The 27,913-nt window shown below is 42.3% G+C and overlaps 1 protein-coding gene across 1 annotated transcript; it reads right to left on the reverse strand.

Annotated features, from left to right (window-relative positions):
• Positions 1-37: 37 nt before the first annotated feature.
• On the reverse strand, positions 38-27,913 carry LOC129425626 (Fc receptor-like protein 5). Its single transcript, XM_073865101.1, has 15 exons — positions 27,883-27,913; positions 21,144-21,179; positions 20,779-21,063; positions 20,291-20,581; positions 19,462-19,737; positions 12,843-13,124; positions 12,619-12,756; positions 12,325-12,495; positions 11,936-12,211; positions 9,875-10,126; positions 9,589-9,792; positions 9,286-9,372; positions 8,348-8,437; positions 914-973; positions 38-814 (listed from the first exon to the last, which is right to left on the reverse strand). The coding sequence occupies exons 1-15, from the start codon at positions 27,911-27,913 to the stop codon at positions 777-779; spliced, it is 2,517 nt and encodes an 838-aa protein (XP_073721202.1). The 3' UTR covers positions 38-776.

The following is a 27,913-nucleotide window of genomic DNA, read 5'->3' on the forward strand; positions in this document are numbered from 1 at the left end:
CTGAATACATGTGAATATTAAATGGTTTGTCATAGTTACTATTATAACATCTGAGATTCAATCATAGTTTTCAATGTGACTGTGAGGATGTTTGCAAGACACAAACAGGCTTTACTTAGCAACAAGTTTACACCTTAACGTGTGGCTTAATGTACAACATCATGTCATGAATAAAAAATATCAAAGATCAAAAGCACACGCTCTTCAAACTATACTACTGTCTTATTTGAGTCCTTATATACAAAATCTAATAAACCTAAGAAATTAACTAAAAATACAATAAAGAACTGAAGAATAAACACAAAAAAGTTGTAAAATCCCAAATTCTGTACAGATTTGTAAACAAAACAGAAACTTTAGTTTTAGTATAGTAAAAAGTTTTTTTTTTACTATAGTTTCTTATGTAAATGAGCATTTTAATCAGTCTCTTGATGGATTCTGCCAATAAACTGGTATTTCTGGATGGCCTGAAACTGGGATTAAGTGGAACAAAAGTTTTTGATGAATGTATACGTGCCGAGAGCATTTGGTTAATATCATTGTCTCATTTTCGAGGGAGCATCTGAGCTCCGCATATTCTGATAAGTAAACTCTTTTATGCTATTAGAAAATCAAAGTTTAGGAAGCATTACTCTGATGCACTTGAAGCTTTATATTATGATAATATTAAGCATTTTTAGAAAATCAAAGTTTAGGAAGCATTACTCTGATGCACTTGAAGCTTTATATTATGATAATATTAAGCATTAGCTACTGTATTGCCGTCTTTTCCTCCTCTAATAATATTCCACATCAACAGATCCAAAAGCAACAACTGAAAAAAAATGCAAAAGACTAAATTAGAAACTGAATACAGATTAGTGATGATTATAGATGCTATTTTCATTTTGTTTAATATTTTAGTTTATCTCACCTTGACCTCCTTCTTTCTTCAGTTTAGAGTAAACATTTTTCCCACCTTCCCTGGTATTCCCTAAAAATGGCAAGAATTGGGAAACTTCATTATAAACAACCCAACATTCACAGCTAACTTCCGAAAAAAAGATGACAGTTTAGCTATGTTTATAGATATTAAACAACAAAATTATGACGTATGACGCTGCTGATGTGTTATCTGGTGCGCCCGAGCTTCGTTAACAGTCTGAGTGTGACGTAAGCTGTATTCAAGCTATTTTGGTATTGTTATATTTTAAAAAATAGGGCATGTTGCAAATGTCCTAATCCCTCAGATTGGAAAGAAGCTCGGGCGCACCAGACAGAGCATGTGAGCGAAGCAGAGCGGTGTGACGCTCTGCTAAATATTCTGCTCTACTGTTCAAGCGCTCCACTCAGTCGCTCACCGCCCAAGCAAGCGCTCCATTAACTTTCCGCTCACGCTCGCAAATAAACCAATTCCCGCTCAGATCCCGCTCCGACAAAAAAAAAAAAATTTAGTAAGCCTAATTGTTTTCTGTATTGACGTTCTTGGATAATTGCATTTAATTAAAGTATTAGCTGATAAATCGTAGTTATGTACAGTTGTGTGTTGGCTATTAGACTATTAGTTTAACTGATACGGAGCTCCGGATATAATTCAAATTAACAATTTGTTTCCACGACATCCACATGTTTTACTAATTCACAATTTTAAGTAATAATAAATGTAATAAGTAATTACGAAATATTATAATACTTCGTTCCCCTTATGAGAAAAAGATTAACAAACTAAACTATTATATTAATATATTATTTGAAAAAACTAAAATAAATTAAAGAACAGTTTCTTAACAAGAAGGTTTTTTAAGTGCAAATTTACAGTGCATCAGTAAATACAGAACACAGCTCTGTCTTAAAGAAATGAAAATTAGACAGTATTTATGAACCTGTAAATGTACAAAACGAATGCAAAACAGAAGGCCATGAGTATTTATTTATGGCATTTTCAATAGTATATTAGTAGATAATTTAACGTGTATATAGTATGAAAACGAATAAATCATTATTTTGGCTAAATTAATCTGGATAGATCATTTTAGTCAGACTGATTTGTCATCATTTCAGAACAAGCTTAAATGCTATCTAAAACAACTTACATTTTATCCCGAGTGTTACTTGGTAGAAAATATGTAGAAATATAGCTTATGCGAGAACAAATTGTCACGGTAGGAAATCCTCTGTTTCCTCTGTGTCATGTGTGTGTGTATGTTTGTTTGTTCACTCACCTCTGCCATGTGCTCGTTTGATTAAGTGTTGTCACCTGTGTATGATTGCCTCGCTCCAGCTGATCCTCATCACCCATCAGCTACAAATACTCACCCTGTTCTCTCCCTGTTGTCAGATCCTCATTTCATGTTGCTGCAATCACTTGGATTATCGTCTCTCGTCGTCGTGTTGGATTTGTGTTCGTGTTGTCGTCTCCGTGTGAGTGTTTGGTTTGTTCCTGGTTCTATCCACTGGCCATCATCACACTCATCACCGACTTCACCATTCAACACTCTTCACGCCACCGTAGACCTTCGTTCACCATTGCCAACATCTTGGACTCAGTCATTCACTCTGTTGTTTCATTATATTTACCATCATTATTAATAAAACTGTGTTGATCGTCTGCGCTTGCCTCCTCCACTTTATTGTATCGTTACAGAAGGATCTGACCATCATGGAGGCAGCAGGCGATCGCTCCCCATCTCATCTAGAAGAGTTTTTACAGAGAGCTGTGGGTCGTATGGATCGCCAGGACAAGGCGATAGATGAGATGGGTCGAGCCTTCCAAGCAATGGTGACGAAGGTTTCCGAGCTCGCCCTTCAGGCTCAACAACAACATCCATCGCCACCCATTGCGCCCCCCACGCCACCCACACCGCCGATCGCCACCGGGGGTATTCCCCAGTCCGAACCACGCCTTTCGATTCCGGAGAAGTATGCGGGTGGGCCGAAATTTTGTCGATCATTTCTCTCTCATTGTTCTTTGCATTTCGCATTGCAGCCCCGCACGTTCACCACCGAGGAAGTGAAAGTGGCGTTCGTGCTCTCCTTGCTCACGGGGAAGGCTGCCCTCTGGGGGACGGCGGTGTGGGAGAACCACGACAGCTGCTGTTCTTCGTTCCACGCCCTCTCGGAGGAGATGAAACGGGTCTTCGACCGCTCCGTCGCCAGGAGAGAGGCGGCCAGACTGTTAGCGGACCTACGTCAGGAAGAGAGGTCCGTATCTGATTACTCCATCGAGTTCCGCACCCTGGCGGCGGAGTGTAAGTGGAACGAAGAGGCACAGTGGGATCATTTCCTGCATGGGTTGGCTGACCGCATCCAACAGGAGATTCGAGCTGTGGAACTTCCATCTTCACTTAATGGATTAATCGATCTCACTATCCGTATTGACAACCGGCTAGACCAAGCCGCCAGACGGAGGGGGAGAACCACTCGCACAACCAGTCCCGAGGTTCAGCATCGGCGGCTAGAGGTTGCGGTCAGTCCACCTGGAGATCTGGAACCCATGCAGGTGGGGCGAGCTCGGCTCTCCCGGGAGGAGAGGAACAGGCGGAGATCCCATGGACTGTGTTTATACTGTGGCAGTCCAGAACATCACATCCAGTGCTGCCCAGTAAAAGATCAAGCCCGATAGTAAATCTGAGGCTACTATCGGGTGGGATCTCTGCCAGGAAGACCTCATCTACATCGACACTCCTTCCGGTGAGACTACGGTGGTCTACTCACACACTGGATCAACACGCTTTGGTGGATTCTGGGGCCGAGGGCAGTTTCATGGACTTTAATTTCGCATGTAAGACCAAGATTCCTCTCACCTCTCTCAAACACCCCATTGCACCGTTTGCACTTGATGGACACAAGTTTCCAGTCATCACTCAGACCACCATTCCTGTTTCACTCATCACATCTGGTAACCATACGGAGAAGATTTCATTCCTCATCACAGACTCACCTCAGACTCCCATTGTTCTCGGTCACACTTGGCTCCATAAACACAACCCCAGGATCGATTGGCGTCTCGGATCTGTGGTTAGCTGGAGCGAGGAGTGTCATTTGTCTTGTCTTTTGTCTGCTGGTGTTAATGTTTCTGAGTCTGTGTTTCAGGGGGAAGCAGTGGATTTGACTAACGTGCCCGCGGAGTACCACGACCTGAAGGAGGTGTTCAGTAAGTCGCGGGCTGATTCTCTTCCTCCTCATCGTCCCTATGACTGTGCGATAGAGTTATTGCCAGGTACCTCTCCGCCTAAGGGCAAGTTATATTCCTTGTCTATTCCAGAGACGGCGGCCATGGAGAAATATATATCCAGTTCTCTAGCAACGGGGTTCATTCGCCCTTCCTCTTCTCCAGCGGGGGCGGGGTTCTTTTTTGTGGGAAAGAAGGACGGATCTCTGCGACCTTGTATTGACTACCGAGAGTTGAACAACATAACGGTAAAGAATACTTATCCTTTGCCGCTTATGTCTTCAGCTTTTGAGAGGTTGCAGGGAGCGGCCGTTTTCACTAAATTGGACTTACGTAACGCTTATCATTTGGTCCGCATTAGGGAGGGGGACGAATGGAAGACTGCTTTTAACACCCCTCGTGGCCATTTTGAGTACTGCGTGATGCCTTTCGGTCTTTCTAACTCGCCGGCAGTCTTCCAAGCACTCGTTAATGACGTGTTGCGAGACATGGTCGATCAGTTCATATATGTTTACCTGGATGACATATTGATTTTTTTCTTCGTCTCTCCAGGAACACGTGCAACACGTACGACGAGTGCTTCTGCGGTTGCTAGAGAATGGATTGTTTGTCAAGGCGGAGAAATGCGTTTTTCATGCACAGTCTGTTTCTTTTCTAGGACACATCATTTCGACTGAGGGTGTTCGCATGGATCCTGAGAACGTTAAGGCTGTGGTAGATTGGCAATCCCCAGAGTCTCGCAAGGCCCTGCAGAGATTTCTGGGGTTCGCCAATTTTTATCGGCGTTTTATTCGCAATTTCAGCCAACTAGCCGCGCCTCTGACCGCTTTGACCTCCCCTAGTTTGACGTTCAGGTGGTCAGACGCAGCTGAGGCTGCGTTTGCCAAACTGAAAAGCTGCTTTGTTTCAGCTCCTATTCTTGTCACCCCTGATCGCTCACGTCAATTCATAGTGGAGGTCGACGCGTCAGAGGTGGGGGTAGGAGCAGTGTTATCCCAGCGCGCATCCTCAGACGGAAAGGTTCATCCTTGCGCGTATTATTCTCATCGTTTATCTCCTGCGGAAGTTAACTATGACATTGGCAATCGGGAGTTGTTGGCCGTCAAATTAGCACTGGAGGAGTGGCGTCACTGGCTTGAAGGGTCGGGTGTACCCTTCATTGTATGGACGGACCATAAGAATCTCGAATACATTAGAACTGCTAAAAGACTTAACTCCAGGCAGGCTCGGTGGGCATTGTTTTTCGGTCGTTTCGATTTTACACTTTCTTACCGGCCGGGTTCCAAAAACATCAAACCCGATGCTTTATCCCGTCTTTTTGAGCGTTCCGATCGTACTGCTACTCCCGAGCCCATTTTACCGGAGACCATCATTATCTCCGCGCTCAGATGGGAGGTCGAATCGAAGGTGTTGACTGCCTTAGAAGGGGTAACGCCCCCGGCTCGTTGCCCACCGAACCGTTTATTTGTGCCGGAGGGGTTACGGTCAGACGTTCTCCAGTGGGGTCATTGTTCCAGTGTTGCTTGTCACCCAGGGGTTAGTAGAACTAGATTTCTAGTCAAGCAACGATTTTGGTGGCCTGGTATGGCTCGTGATGTCCACGACTTCGTCTTGGCTTGCTCGGTTTGTGCTGTTGGTAAGACTTCCAATCGCCCTCCAGATGGGTTACTCTTACCGCTGTCTGTCCCTTCGAGACCCTGGTCCCACATCTCGCTAGATTTTATTACCGCCCTCCCACCCTCCAAGGGTAATACGGTGATTTTAACCGTAGTGAACCGGTTCTCGAAGGCCGCTCATTTCATCCCCTTGCCCAAATTGCCATCAGCCAAGGAAACAGCGGTAACTGTCATTGACCACGTCTTCCGTATACATGGCCTTCTGACAGACGTGGTTTCTGACAGGGGTCCCCAATTTGTGTCCAAATTCTGGCGAGAGTTTTGTAAATTGTTAGGAGCGACTGTTAGTCTTTCTTCCGGGTTCCATCCCCAGAGCAATGGTCAAACCGAGCGAGCCAATCAGGATGTCGAAAGGGCATTGCGGTGTTTGACATCCAACAATCCTTCATCCTGGTGTCAACAACTCTCAATTGTGGAGTACGCACACAATTCTCTGCCAGTGTCATCTACGGGCATGTCTCCATTTAAGTGTAGTTTAGGGTACCAACCACCTAATTTTGTTAGTACTGAATCCGAGGTGTCGGTCCCCTCCGCAAACGCACTAGTCCAGAGGTGTCACCGCACCTGGACCAGAGCTCGTAGAGCTCTACTCCAGGCAAGGTCGCGCACCAAGGCTAAGGCCGATCGCCACCGGTCGAAGCCTCCCCGTTACGTCGTCGGTCAAAGAGTGTGGCTTTCAACCCAGAACATTCAGATGCGTTCCGTTTCGAATAAGCTTGCGCCCAAATTTATTGGCCCATTTTCTGTTACCAAAATCATTAATCCGGTAACAGTGCATCTTAGCCTTCCTCCTGCGTACAGGAGGGTTCACCCCGTCTTTCATGTGTCCAAAATTAAACCGGTGATTTTTTCCCGTCTTAATCCGCCTGCCCCGGTTCCCCCTCCGCCTCGTATCGTTAATGGGGAGACCACGTATTCGGTCAATCGTATTCTGGACTCTAGACGGAGGGGACGCGGTTTTCAGTACTTGGTGGATTGGGAAGGTTACGGTCCGGAGGAGAGAAGGTGGGTTCCTGCTCGGGACATACTGGATCACCGCCTTATTGATGATTACAATCTTCAGGTAAAGCAGGCTGGGAACGCCAAGGGGCGTTCCTAGGGGAGGGGGTACTGTCACGGTAGGAAATCCTCTGTTTTCTCCGTGTCATGTGTGTGTGTATGTTTGTTTGTTCACTCACCTCTGCCATGTGCTCGTTTGATTAAGTGTTGTCACCTGTGTATGATTGCCTCACTCCAGCTGATCCTCATCACCCATCAGCTACAAATACTCACCCTGTTCTCTCCCTGTTGTCAGATCCTCATTTCATGTTGCTGCAATCACTTGGATTATCGTCTCTCGTCGTCGTGTTGGATTTGTGTTCGTGTTGTCGTCTCCGTGTGAGTGTTTGGTTTGTTCCTGGTTCTATCCACTGGCCATCATCACACTCATCATCGACTTCACCATTCAACACTCTTCACACCACCGTAGACCTTCGTTCACCATTGCCAACATCCTGGACTCAGTCATTCACTCTGTTGTTTCATTATATTTACCATCATTATTAATAAAACTGTGTTGATCGTCTGCGCTTGCCTCCTCCACTTTATTGTATCGTTACACAAATTACAGAACGAAAATGTTTAGCTCATGCGGACCGAACGAAAAGCCGTTAATTAAAAAATCTGTATAATAGAGGACGTGCTGAATCAGTCGAGTTGGCAGATTATCATCAATGTTTATAATGTTCCACGCAGATACTGTTGATGAAAAAAATTAATATCTAAATGTCCAGGTAAGTTTAGTCAGTTAATACTAAAGGCACCGGCGTTTTGACTGAAGCTTCCTCATCCACGGAGCGGAGAACTATAAAGGTTTTTATTTTAAGTGGTTTTAATGCTGGTAAGAAATCAGTTATATTATGGTATGGTAACACTTTGTATTTGTGTTGATCAGTTAGATTAAAGTAATTTTAATCTTTAAAACTGCATCTAGATGCAGACGACGCTACAGTTATTCTGTCATCTTAGTTTCATTTCTTTCATTTTTTATATAAGGCTGGCGACTTCATTAAAACAATATTTGAAATTCATAACTTATTGCTAGCCGTTTTTACAGATTCTCGAACTAGCAAATTACCAAAGGGCATTCTGGGATGAGCGAGCGGTGCGGAAATTTCGGGAATGCGCTCTGATGAAAATATTACCACAGCGCTCACGCTTCAATATTTGATTGACAAGACAGCTGACTCGGTGGTTGCTTAGCAATATGAAAAGCCGCGTCGCACTGCTCTTTTTTTTAAAAAAAGGCAGTGCGTAGCGCCTTGCGTTTGCAAGCGTTTAAAGCGCTTTTGGTGTGACTGGACCCTAAAACATTGTAAACTGTTTTCCACAGATGAATGGAGGTCTTACGGGCGAGTCATTAATGACATAATTTTCATTTTTGGATGAATTAACCCTTTAACTTTCTGTTTTGTAGATCTGTTCAATAAAAGCAACAGAAAGCCACATCTCTGATTCCGGATGTTATCGCTGTTTATTTTACCTTTCTTGTCTTTCTTCTTTATCTTCATTTCTTTCTTAGATTTCATTTCAATATTAGCATAGATGTCATCAGCTGCTTCACTTACATTGTCTACAATGAAGAATAAAGAAATGATTAAGAGTTTTCTCCTCTCAGTCTTTAGTTTTACTCCTCTGGTAGTTTCTACATTTGCTCTTTAGTTTATTTTTCTTGAAGTTGATCTGTGAATACATGACATCACTGTGGCCGGCCTGAGACACTGCTAAAGGAAAAGTTTAACCTTAAAATTGTTTTATTGTCATGGGATAAACAACATTAAATGATATCAATACATTACCTGCACTCATAGATATGTATATAAAGGCTAGATGGCTCAAGGCGGAGTCCCTAACGGCATCACCTGGCGGCCATCTTACGACAGGGCGCTCGCTCACTCGTAGCATTGAGTTTAATGGTGCAGGTACTTTTAAATTACCATAACTCGCTCAATTTTCTACCGATTTTCAAACGGTTTGGGTTTTTACAAACGTTATTAACGTGGCTATAATTCTGGATGCTTTAACATGTTTCATGAATTTATTTTTTATTTTTAGTATAGGTATGCAGTGTCATAGGTACATCTTTGACGTTTATAACAAACCAAACCGTTTGAAAATCGGTAAAAAATTAAGCAAGTTATGGTCATTTAAAAGTACCTGCATCATTAAAACTCAATGCTACGAGTGAGCGAGCGCCCTGTCGTAAGATGGCCGCCAAAATGCGGACATTGCACTCAATTGGCCAGCAGCGCGGACGAGCCATCTAGCCTTTATATACATATCTATGCCTGCACTTGTGTCTTTATTATCTGTTGTAATAGAATAAAGATGAGCATCTCTTGTAATAAATAAAGTTTAAAAGACCATTTGTCAAAGCTTTATGTCTTGTGAAGCCTTCATAGAAATATTGTTTTGTTTTACCTTTCTTGTCTTCCATCTTTTTCTTCATTTCTTTCTTAGATTTCAGTTTAATATTAAGATAGATGTGATCTGATTCACTTACATTGTCTATAATAAAGAATAAAGAAATGATTAAGAGTTTTCTTCTCAGCCTGAGACATTGGAAAGGAAAATAATTTGACCCTTAAAGGTCACGTTTTTTGTGATCCCATTGTTTAATCTTTAGTTAGCGTGTAATGTTGCTGTAAGAGCATAAATAATGCCTGCAAAATGATAAAAGCAGATTTCTTGCACTGATCATAATAAATGAATGTACTGACTGACCAGTCGGCAATGGATTGTAAACATCTTCAGCCTGTTTCTGATCTGATGTCTGGCTGATGTTCTTCTGTTGACTGACAGCTGAGGGAGACTGAGAACGTTTTTTGTTTTTGTAGCACCACAGCAGGACCAAGAAAAATATCAAAAACATGAAGCTCAGTCCAAGACACAGACCAACAATAAGACCAAGAGATGAAGATCCTGCGACTGGAAAAGCAGAGATACAACCTAATATAACTACCGCATATGCAAAAAGATTTCAACACTGTTTCTAGAGGAGAGAGATCACCTCTGACTGAGATCCAGCTCTTTGGAGACTCTCCTCTCTCTGGGTGTTTACAGTAGTAGAAACCCTCATGTGACTTTGAGACTGTAGGGATGATCATCATGTCTCCTGTAGTCTGATTCTGCACCACTGATCCATCTTTATCAAATTCAGCTCTCAGGTTAGAGGGTTTTTTATCTCGATATAAACAGCGTAGAATCAGAGAATCTCCTTCAGTCACAGGATTAACAGGACTGTCCAGAATCACATCAAGATCTACACAACAGAAGAAATGACTGATGATTACAAATCATAAAAATATAACAGAGGGATTTTCCATTTTCTATCAGCTTGTTACATCTGGCAGATGATAAAACTTAATTAAAATTCTATAGACTTAAAATGAAAATCTTTAACCATTATCTGGGGACCAGAATATAATAGAGACCCTAACAACACCTTAGCAACCAGTAAGAAAACCATTGTAACCATATACTGTAATGCTGGTCTAAAAAACCATTGGAGCACCCTGGCAACAGCCACCCACAACACTTGCATTGTGTAGTTTTGCAGAAGCTAGTGATGAGCGAGTCACTCGAAACTCGGATCATTTAACCCGATCCCTAAAATGACTCGAGAACCATGAGTCCTTAGTGACCATTAACCCGAGTCAGTTGAGTCCTCTCAGATTTTGCTTTAAAAATTAGAAATTGGATCAAACACAAAGCTCTTCAAATGTTTACAACAGAATAACAACACATAACTCTACATAAGCTGCCATATGTTCTATAACTTGCAACGAGTTAATTTAACTCACCAAATGTCGACTGGGGGTACTGAGTGAGCCAAAAGCTCACTCGTAATTTTCTGCAGCTTCGAGTCCGAGTACAAAGGGATGCGTGCGGTGCGCGTGACAATGAGTTGGTCAGCGGCTTGGGGATTCACACAGAGAGTGACTCAACTCATAGAGCTTGAATCCGACGAGCCTTGCTCGTGTTATTAACCCACTGACTCATGTAGGCTAATCTGTTGCAATATTTGACTGGCACAATGTTTTGGGTAGAAGCTGCAAATGTTTAAAAATTTTAAATACGAGGACAGTTGCAGCAGTGCTGCTGTAAAGATCCGCCACCGACGGACGTACACGGCTCCTCTTGTTGACTGAGTCACTCGGAGTGACGTGAGTGGTTTACTCACAGGACCCGTGCAGGAGCGGGCGAGCGGCTCTTTCTGGGACTCACTCACAAGATCATGTTCTTGCACGGATGAGTGACTGTGTGGCTGCATTAACGGAAGCCTATCGTGGATCTTGTAAGTCAATCTGAAACAGGACATGTTCCTCTCACGTCCCAATTCAACAAAGCCTCACATCTTTTAAACGTGGTGTTGATATATTTGTCGTTATAAAATGAAACTAAACGCACACACACCGAACTTTTACAATGATGTTATTGATAATGTTACCACGGACATGCATGTTTTTTTTACAAGTTCCTCGGGTCACATGAGCCCTTTTTTGCGAGCAGAGGAGTCGTAGACACGTAGCTGCATGCGTGATCTGAGTTGCTTGGTTGCATTAGTATTAGCGATTGGAACTGGGAGATTTTGACCAAGTGATTCAAGTGACTCAAGTGACTCGCACAACCCGGATCATATTAGTGAGTGACTCAGATTAACCCGAATCCTTAAAAAGATCCGGGTTGACCATCACTAGCAGAAGCAAATATCTGCATTTATATTTCAGAAAATGCCACAATCTATATTTATTTAATATCCACTGATTATTAAAGGCGGAGTCCACGATGTTTGAAAAACGCGTTGGAAAAGGAGACGGGCCGACTACCAAAACACACTTATAGCCAATCAAATCAAATCAAATGCAGGGTTGCGTATGTGTGGGGCGGGTCTATCAACAGAAGGTCCAGATTCTATTGGGGTAGGGGCGTGTTTGTTTAGGTGATTTCAAATATCAACATTGGCTTTCAAACATCATGGACTCCGCCTTTAATGGAATCTGTTTCATTTCACTAAGGGGGAATATATTCTCTGCCTCTAAAATGAATAAATAATGATTTGTAGACTCACTGTGTACTGAGATATTAACAGGATGAAGTTTCTCTCCAGATTCAGACTGACACCAGTACACTCCAGTATCAGATGTGTAGAGAGAACTGATTGTACATGTAGATGTTGTTCCTGTAGATCTCCAGTCTGATGAACAATTTTTCAGTTTGTCTGTGTATCTTCTCACTGTCCATCCAGTAGAGTTACTGTGATCCTCACAGCTCAGAGAGAGAGATTCAGATGAGAAGTGTTGAGATCTGTTGGGTCTGATGATCAGAGAGACTGAAGGAGAAACACCTGAGAAGAAAATGACAGAAAATCATCTTTATAAGAGACAAATAAATAAATGAATGATATAAGACATTGAGTGTTAGAGATTGTTGTTGTTTAGTTGTGTGTGATGAACTCACCAGTGATCCACAGTGTTTGTGTGTTACTGTACTCTGTGTGATAGACTGGATCTCCTCTCTCTGCTCTGCACATATAAACTCCTGTGTGCTTCACAGTCACTGAACTCACTGTGTAGATGCCTTTAGATCCTCCACTGCTGTTTGACACCAGCTCATAATCATATTTATTCACTGTAGAGTCAAAATGTGATACACATGCTTTTAATGAAATACTGACGTGCTCATTTAACTCTTAACAATGTTCTGAATTAAACCAGTTGATGTATTTGTTATGAGATTGTTATCAGATATTACCTGAGTAAAGACTCTGTACAGTGAACCAGTTGAATGTCCAGCCTGTAGATGAATTTATAACCTCACACATCAGAGTCACTGAATCTCCTTCAGTCAACCACTGCTGTGGAGAAACACTTAAAACTGTCGGTCGTTTATCTGAAAGTGATCAATCTCTCATGAATAACATGTTACACTTTATCTCTTCATCACACTAATAATGATGAACAAACATATAAATTCACCTGATGATACAGTCAATGTAACAGCATCACTCATCTTAGTGTTTTGTTTACGTATCTTTCCTCTACAGGTGTATTTATCACTGTGATAGTATTGAATGTTGTTAATTTTACACTCTTGTTTGTTGCATTGTGTGATTATATTTCTGTTATTTGTCTTCTTTACAGTCCAGCTGTATGTCCACTCAGTGTCTCCTGTATCCTGTATGTCACATCTCAGAGTAACAGTTTCTCCTCTGAACAGCTGTTTGTCAGGATCAACACTCACTACAGGTTTAGGACTCTCTGTACAAACACAATGTATTAAATAATATTTAAAACAATGTGTGATATTGTGAAAGTATGATTTCAGGCTGTTGAGATTTACAGTAGTAAAATTAAACATAAATAAAGTAAAATAAAAGCAGTCTGTTAGGCTTAGAAATACTGAAATCATCTTGGTTACGTATGTACAGTAACCCTCATTCCCTGAAGGAATGGATACGTCATGTCGTGACCAACGAATTGTGAACGCGAGAGGAGACGGAACCTGGGCTTACTAAATAAAGGCCGGTCGCTAGTGATTTAGGCAGACTGGGAAGTGAACCCTGTCTGGGCGGGAGTAGGAACGCTGCGGAAGCCACCCCCTAACTTATCAAAATGCAGGCTGATGGTCGACCTGCTGGGCATTGCTGCCTGACGCACCTTCACCGGTGCCTTTGTGCAGTTGTGCTCCACCTCTTTAGGGCATAAAACGGGTCATCAGCTGGGGACCACCAGTCATGGATGTTTCGCTCCTTTAACCCCAGTGCATCTCCTGGTGGTGAAGCAATGGCAGGGATCACTCCCTGCCACCCCCTGCTGATGCCCTAGGTGTCACTTGGCCCCCAACTCCTATGCTTCCTCCTTAGCCACAGCCAAAAGCTGCCCCTTTCTGCCTCCTCTGCCAGTTCTTTAATGGCTTTTCGACACCCTGCTCCTGTACATCCCATCTCGCGGAGCAGGCGAACCGTTGAGGACCCTACAAAGCCCCTGCATCCCACTTCAACAGGATACGTGGTGGCTTTCCACCCAGCCTCTCTACAGTCTTCTACCAGGTCTGCATACTTGGCACGTTTCCGCTCATTAGCAGCCTCCATTCCCTCCTCCCATGGGACGGTGAGCTCCACCAACAAGATGGTCTTAGTTGGCTCTGACCATAGGATGAGGTCTGGCCGGAGCAAAGTTTCTGTGATCTCTCTGGGGAATTGAAGCTGCCTCCCCAGATCAACCCTCATGTTCCACTCCCTGCCAGATAAGACAACTCCAGATGTTGCTCTCTGGTAAGGTTGGTTGATTCTTTCTCCGGCCCTTGCGAACTGGATGGATCTACTCGTTGGCCTCCTGTCTGCATGACTCTGCCACCTCTGCTAATTTGTTCAACACAAGATCGTGTCGCCACCTGTAGCAGCCTTGAGACAGTGCCGTCTTGCAGCCCGACAGGATGTGTTGGAGGCTTGCATTGCTGGTGCTGCAAAGAGGACAAAGTTCCTCTGCGCCGAACCATTGGTGGAGGTTTCTGGGAGAAGGTAGAGTATCATAGGTGGATCTAATCAGGAAACTGAGCCTGGCTTGGGGGATCTTCCACAGATCAGACCATGACAAATGCCTATCCGTGACACCTTCCCATGACATCCAACGTGCCTGCCGACTCTGAGACACTGCCTTGATGTTAAGGCGCTCCTGCTCGGTCCTTGTCACTTCTGCCACCAATATGGCTCTCCGCTCTTCCTTGGAGGCCTTTGACCAGAAGAGGGGGGTCTTGCTCCTTCCAAGGCCTGCTCGTCCCTCCTGGACTCTGCCAACTACTTCACGATGTTTCAGCCTGCTAATTGCCATGTCCACTTCTTCTTGGGCTTTCCACTTCCTCCCTGTTTGTATGGTAGGGCCAGCTGCTCTCACTAGTTGGTCAGTGGATTCCCTCAGCTCCAGCACCATCCGAGCCTTCTCCTGCTTATATCCTAAGCCAATGGATCGCAGTGGCAGCTGTAGTGTGTTCCTGCCAAAGAGGCCTACATCTGATAGGCATCTCGGCAGACCCAACCACTTACTAATGAATGAGTTTACCAGCCCATCCATCTTTTCTGCCACCAAGGAGGGAACTTCGCTCATCTTCAGAGGCCACATCACCCTTGGGTACAGTATGAACTGGTAGCTCCACACTTTATACTTGCCGGGGAGCTGGCTCTGATTGATCCTGGCGAGGCCATCTGCGAGCAGTTTCCTCACTGCTTCCCCCATCTGCCTATCAGAGAGGTCTGCTGTATAAGTGCGGCCCAGGCTACGAACGGGCTTGTTTGCCAGCAAGGGGATTTCTTCCCCACCTGGGACAAAGACAGTATGGTCACTTCTAACCCCTTTCCTCAGGGACAGGCTGCATGATTTGGAGGGTTTGATCTTCATCCTCGCCCACCCCACAAGCTCGTCAATCCTCTTAAGCAGTCTTCTTGTACATGCTGCTGTCTGTAGTATGTTGGTATTGTCATCCATGTAGCCTCTCACTGGTGGTAGCTTTTGGCCTGATGGTAGCTTCATGCCTCCAACCATCACCCTTGCTCCAATCAGGATGTTCTCAAAGTCTGCTACAAACAGGATGGGAGAGATCGAACATCCCATGGCAATGCCCACTTCCAACTTTTGCCAGCCTGTTGTGAAGTCCTGATGGGTCCAACACATCTTCATGTCCTCAAAGTACTTAGCCACAAGGTCACGAATCCAGACAGGGATGTAGAAAAAGTCCAAGGCATACTCGATGAGTTGGTGGGGGACGGACCCGTATGCATTGGCCAGATCCAGCCGTACCACATGAAGGTCACCTTTGTCTCTTTTTGCTCTTTGCATCTGATCCCATATGACTGCGGAGTGTTCCACGTATCCTGGGAAGCCTGGTACATCTGCCTTCTGGCAGCTTGTGTCGATGTACCCATTGCTTATGAGGTGGGTGGTCAACCTCTTGGCCATGATGGAGAAGAAAACCTTGCCTTCAACATTCAAGAGTGCAATGCTCCTAAACTGGCTAATGGTGGTCGAGTTTGTTTCCTTCGGGATGAACACTGTAACAGCTCGTCGCCACTCTGAAGGGATGACTTTGTTCTTCCAGGCCATTCTCAGGAGATGCCACAGATATTTCTGGACCCCTGGGCAGAACTTGTACAGCTTGTACGATACCCCATTGGGCCCTGGAGCTGAGGCTGCTCTTGCTTTCCGTACAACTTCTGCTACCTCATTGAGCTTGGGGGGGATCTTTGTTGAACAGGAAGGATGGAGGGGCTGGATGAGGAACATAACCTGGTGATCCCAACGGCGATGACTTTGCTGGGTCACTGTACTGCTTCCTTATGAAACTCTCCAGCTGTAACTGTGTTATCTCCAGCTCCCATTTCTTTTGTCCTCTAGTAGCTGTCTCGCATGCTTGAAGGTGTTTTTGAAGAAGTTGCTCCTCTCCTTCTCCTTCCGCCTTCTTCGTTTGCGGATGCGCTCTGCCCTCCGAAGGCTGGCTAAGTTTTTCTTCACCTCCTCTCACAGTGGCTTCAGGCCCTCCTTCTCCTCTTTGCTTGCCTTTCTCCACTGCTTTCGGAGATGGCGACGCTTTTTCACAAGTTGCTCGATCTCTCTCTCTCCTCCCCTTTTGCTTTGAGGCCTTTTGCTTCCCAGCCACTACTCCAAACCTGCTTCTGCATTCCTCGTACAGGATGTCTCCAATGCGATTCAGCTTGGTTTCCACCTGGCCACGCAGTGTCTGCTCCAGAATAATGCTGAGGTCATCATCGAGCTGCTGCCACACTGCTACTTCATTTGCCTTTGGCCATTTGATTAGCTGTCTCCGCCCGGGTTCTTTCTCTGTCCTCTGGCCTAGCTCCTGGTTGCTGGGGTTAATTGATGATGGTGTCCTAAGAATGTTTTCTCCTGTTCCACCCTCAGAGGAATATGTATCGGCCAAGGACTCTCCTGTGTTCTCTACCTGCCTTCCATCAGCAACGCTGGAACCCTCAGCACTGTGGTTAGCGACCTGGCTTTGGGCTCCACTTCTCTGACCTGCGGTTGCAGAGCAATGTTGCTGCTTTTCCCCCGCCTGACACTTCTTCTTCCCCTGGTGAATCCTTAAACCTCTGAAGGTAGTGACTTTCTCCCATCCGCACCTGCATCTTCTCAAAACCTTTAAATAATTGTCTTTATCCATTCCGGTCATTACCATGAAGTCCGTCAAGTTTGGCCTTTCTTCCACCCTGCCTCTCGGAGGGCCACAGGGTTGGTTCCCTTTCTTCATCTTCGTAGTTTTTTTAAGGTGTCCACTAAAGGACTGGTGGATAAGGTAACTAGCCTGCCACCCCTGGTGCAGACTTTCCTGCTGTCATCCAGTCTCTCCTGGATGTGCTCCAGTCTTCCCTGGACGCCAACTGCCCTTTCACAGCATTATAAATAAACGGCGTTACTAACGGCGTTATTTTTTTCAGTAACGAGTAATCAAATAAATTACTGTTTCCCCCGTTATAACGCTGTTACCGTTATTGACAATAAATTCTTCGCATTACTATAATTAATCTCACTAAAGCGATTTTCACCAGTGTAGGTTCTCTCATCCAGACAGGCAATGTTTTTCTCTTGTGTGTGTGTATGTGTTGGGGGCTGAGAGACACATAACTGATGATGATTGGTGTGTGTGTGTGTGTGTTAGAGGGGGTGGGACAACCACATAACCGATGATGATTGGCTTAATTTCAATCGTTAGCCAACCAGAGGCAGGCAGAGTTAACACACAAACACAGTTCGGGAAGTGCAGTGCAGTGTTGCCAACTTGGTGACTTTGTCACTAGATTTAGCAACTTTCTAAACCCCTTTAGCGACTTACAAAAAGCAACTAGGACAAATCTAGCGATCTTTTCTGGCATGATTGGAGACTGATGCGAGAGCATGTATCGCTCTCTCTTCTCAATGAGCAGCGGCTGATGCTTCTAGACACTCACAGGCAGCCCGGATTGACACCCGCAATGACAGAGCGATGAGAAGTACAACAAACTCAAAGATAGCAGTCGCAAACACAAAGTATAATAAGCACTACTTTTCCATCGTTGAAGTGAAACGCAAGAATGTTTATGTAATGTGCAACTTATGCAGAGTATAAAAGTACATCTTCACATCTGTAATTCTGATTTAATAAAGCACCCCACATCATCACATGCTGCCACCCCTTACGAAAATTAACCAGGTTTTTTTGTGGTAAAAGTGCAGTAACCATGGTTTTTTGGTGTATTGATTGCTATCAGCAACACCATGGTTTTACTACAGTAACCATGTTTTTTTGTTTTAACTATAGTAAAACCATGGTTAATTTTCGTAAGGGACAAAATTAGTGGTTTCTCTAGTTTCTAATTCATTCATTTAACAAATTTTATATTGGAGGCATCCAAGTTATTTGAAATATTTGAACTTTTTTTAAGTAACGCAATAGTTACTTTGCCAGTGTAAGGACCTGAGGACTGGAGTAATGTGCTCAGATTTTTTGGTTCTGGTAAGAATTCTGGCAGCAGTGTTTTGTATGAGCTGCAGCTGTCTAATGGTCTTTTTGGGGATCCCAGTAAGAAGTCCATTGCAGTAACCCACCCTGCTGGTGATGAAAGCATGAACAAGTTTCTCTAAGTCCTGTCTTGAGACAAAACAGCTAATTCTGGCAATATTTCTGAGATGGTAGTAAGCTGATTTGCTTATCGCTTTCACGTGACTACTGAAATTAAGGTCAGACTCTAAAATTACACCAAGATTTCTGACTTTATTTTGTGTCTTTAGACCCCTAGAGTCAAGGTATGTGTTAACCTTGAGAGTTTCATCTTTATTTCCAAATACAATGACTTCAGTTTTGTCTTTGTTTAACTGGAGGAAGTTTTGACGCATTCAACAGTTAATTTCATCAATGCATTTACATAGAGAGTCAATGGGGCTGTAGTCATTGGGTGACAGGGCTAAGTATATCTGGGTGTCATCTGTATAGCTGTGGTAAGCAATTTGGTTCTTTTTCATTATTTGATCAAGTGGGAGCATATACAAATTAAAGGGAAAACCTGGGCTAGTAGGATTAACCCCTCGGAAAATACTCACAAAGGAACCCCACGTAGGGGGACACAATATGGACGCCTAACTCAACACATGTTTACAGAGAATACATCTAGCTCTTTTAGTGAAACACTCTTATTGGGTGATGAAGCAAACAGGGGAGAGGAACGCACACACTCAAATTCAAGTTCAAACTGAGAGGCAGAGGTGGAAATCCGCGAGCCTCCACTGAAGTGTCTTTTCTCCAAACAACTTCAGAATGCAGGGTGTCCCCATGAGCAGATAGAGAAAGCTTTTTCATAGCAGTTGATCTGCTGTCTTTCGAAGCATAAAAAGCTGATTTGGTATTGCACCTGCCTCTCATTATATACTGGCATGGAAGGGCAGCGCTAGCAGATGCAAATACCTTCATTCCAAACTACATTGACGCTTTAGTACCTTCTCGAAATAGATTGGTGCCGCGAAGGGCTTTCCCAATTCATCGGTCACAATGTGACGTCGTAGTGACGGACTGAAAGGGAACAATGGCATTGTAAAAATTCATGTTATCTCTCACCTGTAACATTTATCCACAGTCCATCGCTGTAGTCTGTATAATAGTCTGTTTTTCCTCTTCCAGCTCTACACCAGTACTGAGCTCCATCTGAAACTTTAACACTGTTGATTGTGTAAGAGTTTGTTTTTGGTGTAGTCTTCTCAGTGTTTTTTGTGTATTTGTACCAGTAAAACTTCCATCCAGTAGACTGATCAATGTGACACTTCAGAGTCACTGTGTTACCCGTCAGTACAGATCCTTCAATACCTGATCTGAGTTTAGGTTTTGGTTTTGATCCTGTAGGAGAATAAAACACATTCAGACCCTCAATAGTCTCAGAGCTTATAAATCTCATCACAAGCTGCGTTACCATTACAGATTTTGCTAATATTTTTGCAATATTTTTTAGATGTCGACAAAAAACATTGAAATGACACATTTCTTCTTGCGATACATCATTCCAAACATCATGTCGACTGATGTTGGTAGTTTTACTAATATCACATCCTCTGGCCGCAATATGAATAATTTTGGAAACGTAAGAGTATAATTTAGACATTAATGTCAAGGAAAGCCCCTTATACTAAGGAGTGGCAATGTACAGGTGTTTCTTGGAGGTAATAGTACATTATTTAAAATCAAAAGAGATGCAGGAGTGTTATCCAAACATTAATGGAAAGTCTGTTATATTTGGGCGCAGACGCGCATTGAGGTGTTTCTAGGAGGTTTTAGTACATACCACTTCACATCAATACACCACAACCATTGACATGAAGTTTCCAATAGTTAATCAGAAGACCTTTTATAACTGTTTACTTTTGTATTACAGTAACACTAATATTAAACTCACCCTTCACAGTGAGATTAATAGCAGAGCTTGATAGTGAAGCATTTGGTCGTCCGTGTATCTCTCCTATACACCAGTACTCATCCTGATCAGATTCAGTAACTCCTTTGATAGTGAGAGAGTCTCTGTTTATAGTGTAACGCCCAGAGTTTAACACTGAAGTACGTCTGCTGATCCACAGATATGTCCAGTTTAATGATCTGTACTTATTCTCTATCTCACACTTCAGAGTGACTGTCTCTCCAGTGAACACAGATCTGTCTGGTGTTACTCTCACTGTAGCTCTGGGTAAAGCTGAGGAAAGAAAATTAAGTTATAACAATCTTGTCACAGATCTCTGAAAACTAACCCACAAATCACAAATCTGAATTTTTGATCCCTCTAAAACATTGACACAACACAAAAATTGGCATAATGTTTCTGACATTTAACACACATGCAATGTTTCTGTCTTTATTTTCCTATTTTACAGACATTGAAGTTGAACTCACCCCTCACACTAAGATTAACAGATGAGCTTAAAAGTGGAGGTTGTCCATTTCTCTCTGCACTACACCAGTACTCATCCTGATCAGATTCAGTAACTCCATTGATAGTGAGAGAGTCTCTGTTTACAGTGTAATGCTCAGAGTTAAACACTGAAGTACGTCTGTTATACCACAGATATGTCCAGTTTAATGATCTGTACTGATTCTCTATCTCACACTTCAGAGTGACTGTCTCTCCAGTGAACACAGATCTGTCTGGTGTTACTCTCACTGTAGCTCTGGGTAAAGCTGAGGAAAGAAGAAAATGAAAATATAAATCTCATCACAGTCTGTTTGCATGAAAAAACTAATCTATGAAATTCAGTCACCTTCAGGTTGTCCAGAGTGGATGTTTGAAATCAGCACTGTAGACAAAAAAAGAGAAAAAATTGTTATCACACACAAGGACAGACATCCCTTAAATGTGGATGTTCTTTAGCCAGAGTTGTGCCTTTTCTTTATTCATTTCACAATTATTATAACACACTGTTTTACACAACCTCACACAATAAATGAAAATAGAAGAACATTAAGCCTTATTTGGCAATTTCTTTACACATTCACCCCATTTACCCGATATTTTATAAAGCAGCTTGATTATTCGCAAACCAATGGACACTTTTAACACTGCAGGAAAATGTAAATGTAAGCTCACGAGTACTACATAATGAAACACACTGTGAGTTATCTCATCAAACAGGACTATTGACTATGCTAAAGTCCGTTTTAGAAATCTATCTATTTTTCGATCTATTTGGCATGCTTTCTGGGGAGAGGGCTCTGAGCGAAAGGAGAGTAAAAGCAGAGTATTCCCTCAGGTTTAGGAAGTAACCTGGTGAGGTTAGTGGAGGGATTCTGAAGACTGTAGAGGATTCTTAGGTAGATGTGTTAATTGATTACTGATTGTGTCATGTACACGTAAGGAATAATTGACGACGGGCCATTGAATTATAAGAAAATAATGCACACCTAGGTGGTAATGCGGCACGACGCGAAGCGGATAATTCAAAGGACCGGAGTCAATTATTCCGCTTATTCCACGGTTACCACAAACATTGCTCTGGTGCCTATTTTAAGACATTTGATAAGTTAGGTGTGCGGTTTACAGAAAAATAATCAACACCCATAGAACATTTCTCAGCCAATCAGAATGAAGCATTAAACAGACCCGTGGTATAAACTTAAATAAATATGAAGATGAACACCGGTATACAAAACACTGGAGACTTTATTAACACAGGTTGACGATGCAGGTAGAAGACAGTTAACACAGAATAACATTAACGAGAACTGACCAGGACTGAACTAAAGCAGGGGTTTAAATACACAATGGAACACGAATGGTGATTACAGTCAACAGGTGAAGACAATGACGTTTGGAGGGCAAACGAGTACATCTTAGAATAACTGTTACAGTACTCTCCCCTCTCCCTAGGTGCGGCCCGCGCTGCAACATAAACAACACCGAAGTGGAGGGAGGGGGGAGGCATCAACAATAAAGAAAGAAAATAGAAGAGGGTTGTGGATGATGTCATCCACATCAAGTTCCTGAGGGAGGAGCCAAGGTGTAGAGATGGGACTCGACACCCTGGAGAAGATTGACGGTGACAACAGCCATGTAGAAGATGACCAGGGTGGAGCCAAGCAGACATAGAGCCCAGGGGAAGCTGAGGTTCCGGAGGGCCAGGGCGAAGCCGACGGGTCTGGGGATTAAGGTGGGGATCCGGAAGCCCGCGGCGGAGCCAGAGCGCCCGAACACCGAGGTGGAGTCAGAGGGAGGAAAGAGCCCAACAGAGCCGGCAGGACAGAGTAACGAGGCGTAGCCATAGGAGTGTAGTCCAGAGGGGAGTACTAGACGATAACCAATCAAGGCGGAGCCGGAGGGATGAGAAAGCCTGTTGGAGCTGGTAGGGCGATGAGCCACAGTGGAGATGAGGGAGTCTTGAGCTGAGGTGTAGCTGATGTGTCGGAGGACTAAGGCTGAGTCAGGGTCTCAGAGGCTCCAGATGGAGACCTGCGAACTGCCTCTGAGACAGCAGGCAGATGGTTATGCCCCAGTTCAACCGATCCACCGTTGCTGACGCTCCGAGGGTGAGCTTGGGTGTAATCAGAAACCAGATGATTGGTGGCTGAGTTCTTGACTGACGATGAGAGAGGAGGAGGGAGGCAGGGTGGGACCAGTGAGGATAAAGGGTAGCAAGGATGACAATAAACACGTGGACACAAAACACTGGAGACTTTATTAACAAAGGTTAATGATGCAGGTAGAAAACTTGTAACACAGGGTAACATTAACATGAATGGATATCGGTGCGTCTTCCGGAAGTCGTATTTTTTGACCGTATACGTCATAGAGGATTATTATTATTATTATTATTACAGAAAAGCAACCATTACATTTTTAGATAAGAATGAAACTATGATTGTATGTCTTATGTTTTAACTGAAGGGCGTATGCGGTCAACAAATACGACTTCCGGAAGACACACCGAAATCCTGGCCAGGACGCGTCCGGGAAGAATGGCACGTATGGTCACCCTACGATGCGCGCACTTGCACATTTGTGCATTTCGGATCTATCAGTGAGCGCAAGTCTTGTCAATGTTAATAACGTTTTAACATAAATCAGGTCCTGAACTTTATCTCTCTTAATGACTATTTAAACATCTAGTTCCTGTATGTTTTTAAACTGAAACCAAAATGTGGATGGACATGCATCTTTGTAGTATTAGGTCAATCATGTAGGATGGTGCACCTCTGTACAAATAAAGATTTTAGATATTTAATTACTAGAATATTGGGATCGCTAAATGAGGGATTAATGTAGGCTACTTATTTTTTATGAAAACATCCCACTCATTTAGGCCCTGTTTACACGTACATGGTTATTTTTAAAAACTGAGAGATTTACCTTCATTTGTGCCCCTCGTCTACACGCAAACGGAGAACTCACCTCTGAAACCGATTGTTTCTAAAAACTCCGGCCAGAGTGGAGATCTTAAAAATCTTCGGTTGTACTGTTGCATGTAAACTGAGACAAACGAATGTTTAAGCAGGCAACGTCACAGAGTATGCGCCAGAGCTCGCACCTACGTCAAAAGTGCGACCTATGTTTACATGTGACTGCTACTCTGAACGCTTCCAAGATCACATTTATGTTTGTGCAAACTCATTTCGTGTGTTTGTATTTGCAAATACAGCTCCTTCGTTATGTCAAGGAGCTGTGACGAGTGCTCGGAGGTCAGCAATTTTATGCGTGTTTGACTTCATGCGGCGTTGCAAGAACCGAGACGGATGATGTCAAAGTACCGCGAGAGCGATTCAAAATTGGACCTCTACGTGTGATTCCTCAACTCGCTCTCGCGGTACTTTGACATCATCGATCACCTACTGCAACAACTCCTTCCTCCAACATGAAGAACCAGTTCGCGTCACCACCAGCGCTGCCGGTGATTGGCTTACGTGGGCTTGAGCTTCTCTTGACAGCATATATGCACTGGTACGTGAAAATAAACACTTTTCTGAAAACTGACATGTGTGCACGATATTATTTTTGAGAGGTTGAAATGTCCGTTTATGAAAATAGCCCCTCACGTGTAAACATAGCCTTAGACAGCATGGGTCACATATGTAACTGTGCTGACCTGGTGCTGACAGACACAATACGCTTAAAGGTGATGTTCAGTATTGTCCATGCTCTTTAAGTTTGTTATTTTAACTCTACAATACAGTGATACATAGCACATAGCTGTATGGGACTTTGAAAATAAGAAGTTTGTTTTCCATACATAGGCTACACTGTAAAAAAATCCATAGAATCTACAGTGTTACTTGCAGCTGGTTGCCGGTAACTTACCGTAGATTTAAATGTATGTTATTTACTGGCAGAGTTGGGTATAACGCGTTACTATGTAACGCATTACTGTACTCTAATTACTTTTCCTGATAACGCAGTAACGTAACGCTTTACATTTTAAATGTATGTAATTTGATTACAGTTACCAATGACAACAAAATTACGTTACTAGCGTTACAAATTAAGTGTTGAAAAATTAATTAAAATGTATTTTAAAATGACGTTTCGCTGTTGCTCAGCAACGTCTGTTAACGAGCATGCTCGCAGAGTCTGTTAACGAGCATGCACGCAGCGTCAGTAACGAGCATGTGCATAATCACTCGTCGGAGACGCAAGCAAATGGATGCTGTGTGAGCGGTGGTTTATCATTCAAGTGGAATACAGACAATACATGTCCAAAAAAGTGGGCTTTGCGCGATGACATCTGGTCTGCCAGAAGCGATTGTACAGGTGTGTTTTTAAATTACTAATGTACAATAAGGTTTTCTTTGTTAACATTATTTAACTATGTTATTTAATCATGAGCTCAATGCGTGCACTTGCATTAATTAATCATATGTTTATTTAAACAATTACCAAAACAACTTTTGATTGTTATATTTAACGAACTAACATGAATATTAACATTCTTTAACTTGACCAAAAAGCCCTCGCGAATGCGATGACGTGTTAAAACTCTAGTTTCTGTCTCCGCGACCGTGAATGAATGTGCATAGATAGATAGATAGATAGATAGATAGATAGATAGATAGATAGATAGATAGATAGATAGATAGATAGATAGATAGATAGATGTTAATAAATGTAGAATGTTTAATGAGAAATTTTAAACATGTGTAACTTATTATAAAAGCTACAAATATTTCTGCATCATTATGACCAGCAATTTCAGGAGAGTGCAAATCACACCAAAAAAGCTTTAAGCATTCAAATATGACCTTCGGTGTCTCGTCTCTTGTCTCCGCCCTCTTCTTCTCCCTGTTAATAGTTTAATCATTAGTTCATTACCCTCACTTGTTTTCTCCTTATCCTGTTTAGTTTTTCATATTTAATGCCATTGTGTTCTTAGTCCTGTGCTCGTTCATTTTGTACTGTTACTGTGTGATTCTGTCTAGCGTTAGAATCATAGTCAAGTCAAGTTTAAGTCATCTGTCAGTATTCTGTGTTTGTTCTGCCCCCACGTGGGCTCTTGTTTTGTCTGTGTTATAATAAAGTGTTTTCTGTTCACCCCCGTCATCGCCTGCGTTTGGGTTCATCCGTCCTTGTTTCTGACAGTTTCACTTTGTAGCTTTTTTACATTTGATGTTGTCAAAGTAACTTAAAAGTAAAGTAATTAGTAATTAGATTACTTTTTGCATGTAGTAATCAGTAATGTAATCAAATTACAATTTTAAAGTAGTAATTAGTAATTTGTAGTGGATTACTTTTTTTAAGTAACTTACCCAACACTGTTTACTGGCAACATTTTATTAAAAGTTAAATGAACATTAAACATTTACAAGTCTTTGTCTTTACAGAGTAAAACTAAAATAACAGCCTCAAGCAAAGCATTCTTTGTAGTCGACATCATAACTCGCATCATCGTTTACTTTGGGATTTGTACCTTTGCATATGGTTAATATGTACTAACACACACTTACACACAAAATGTAAAATCGTGAATCGGATAATAAGTGTTCTTTCACATCTGATGGGAGATGTCAACTTTATGACTTTCAATTCTTATTCATCCCTAAACTCATTATAACATCAGCAGAATCACAGTGCCACACTGGGCTTTTTTGTATTAATATACACACAATTCACCCCCATAGAATTTAATAGCCTTTATCTTTTTTACACAATAATGGATGGATTGAGAGAATAATATTTACAATTAATAAGCTTGCTAACTTTATCCAATATCCTGTCCTAGCCTGACCCGTTTTCTCATAACATCCCCTAAATCTAATGTTATGAGAAATAATTCACTACAACCAGTGGCGGCTTGTGACTTTTTTCCGAGGAGGCACGAATGCGAAACTCCTCAAAACATTGTCATGTGTGTGGATTATCATATCTTAATATGTGTTCGATGCATCATGTGAATCTATGTGCATTGCGCGTCATGTCAAAATACGAGCCTGCTACAGTAAGAGTTTATGAAAAAAACAGACCTAAATAATTATTATATTTATAATTATATTTATAGTAAAAACCTCCCCAAAAAAGCTCCTATGATCCTAAAATTAAACTCATGATTTATTCAAATAAAACAGCCAATAGTCAGTCTCCAAGTAAACACCCATAAATATTTTAATATTTTAGAAGTGTTTATGTATATTAAAAATTTAAAATGCAGTTTGTTTGTAATATGTTATATAGTAGATATAAATTATGTAAAATTGTTATACAGTAAGCATACAGTAATGTAGGTTCATTCGTGATTACTTTTGCGCAGCTACACATCGCACAGTCTTTAAAACAAATTTCGGAAGTTTTGTCAACGTCACCGGCAGCTCGCATTTGAGAAAAATCTCACTCGCAAATGTAAATATGAGTTAAAAGATGAAGCTCTTTTGATCTAATTTGCTGCGGATTAATTTTGTTTATTGCTATGTGATACATTTAGTCCTGAATGTTTTGGTTCCCCCAATGCTCAATCTGTGGATACGGCCTTGGCTCACCACAATAACTAGTGAAACTATAGTCATACAAATGGTAATTAATCTTCCAAAATAAAAATAAAAATTACTACAATAAAACCAAAAGGGACTTTCTATAAAGACTTTATCAGCAAGTTCACATGTACAGTATTTATTTCACAAACCTCTTTACTACGGTAAAATAAGCCTCATCTTAGCTACAGACTCTCCAATGCTCTTGAACACAAAATCTCATGCTGTTGATTGTCCTGTTTACAGATTTCAATATCACACCAGACAAACGTTTCTGTTCAACTGTTCTGAGAACAGCACATTTACATCAAGCCAACAGTCTGGACTTCACATTACAAATACAGGATTATTTATACACACTTACTGACTTTCATATCTACAAGGATAGATGTACAAAACAAAACCACAGGACTAATTTAAAACACACACACGCACGCACACAAACTCTGACAGGAACATGAAAAGATTTAGTAAAAATAAAAATGACTTAATCCTGTAAACGATGTGACAGTAACTGATGTGTAGTGAAATCCATAGAGAGAAGAAAATACTCACAGAGAACTAGAGGAAGAGAAATCAACTCCAT

Source organism: Misgurnus anguillicaudatus, unplaced genomic scaffold (genome assembly GCF_027580225.2).
Source record: "Misgurnus anguillicaudatus unplaced genomic scaffold, ASM2758022v2 HiC_scaffold_29, whole genome shotgun sequence".
NCBI classification, from domain to species: Eukaryota; Metazoa; Chordata; class Actinopteri; order Cypriniformes; family Cobitidae; genus Misgurnus; species Misgurnus anguillicaudatus.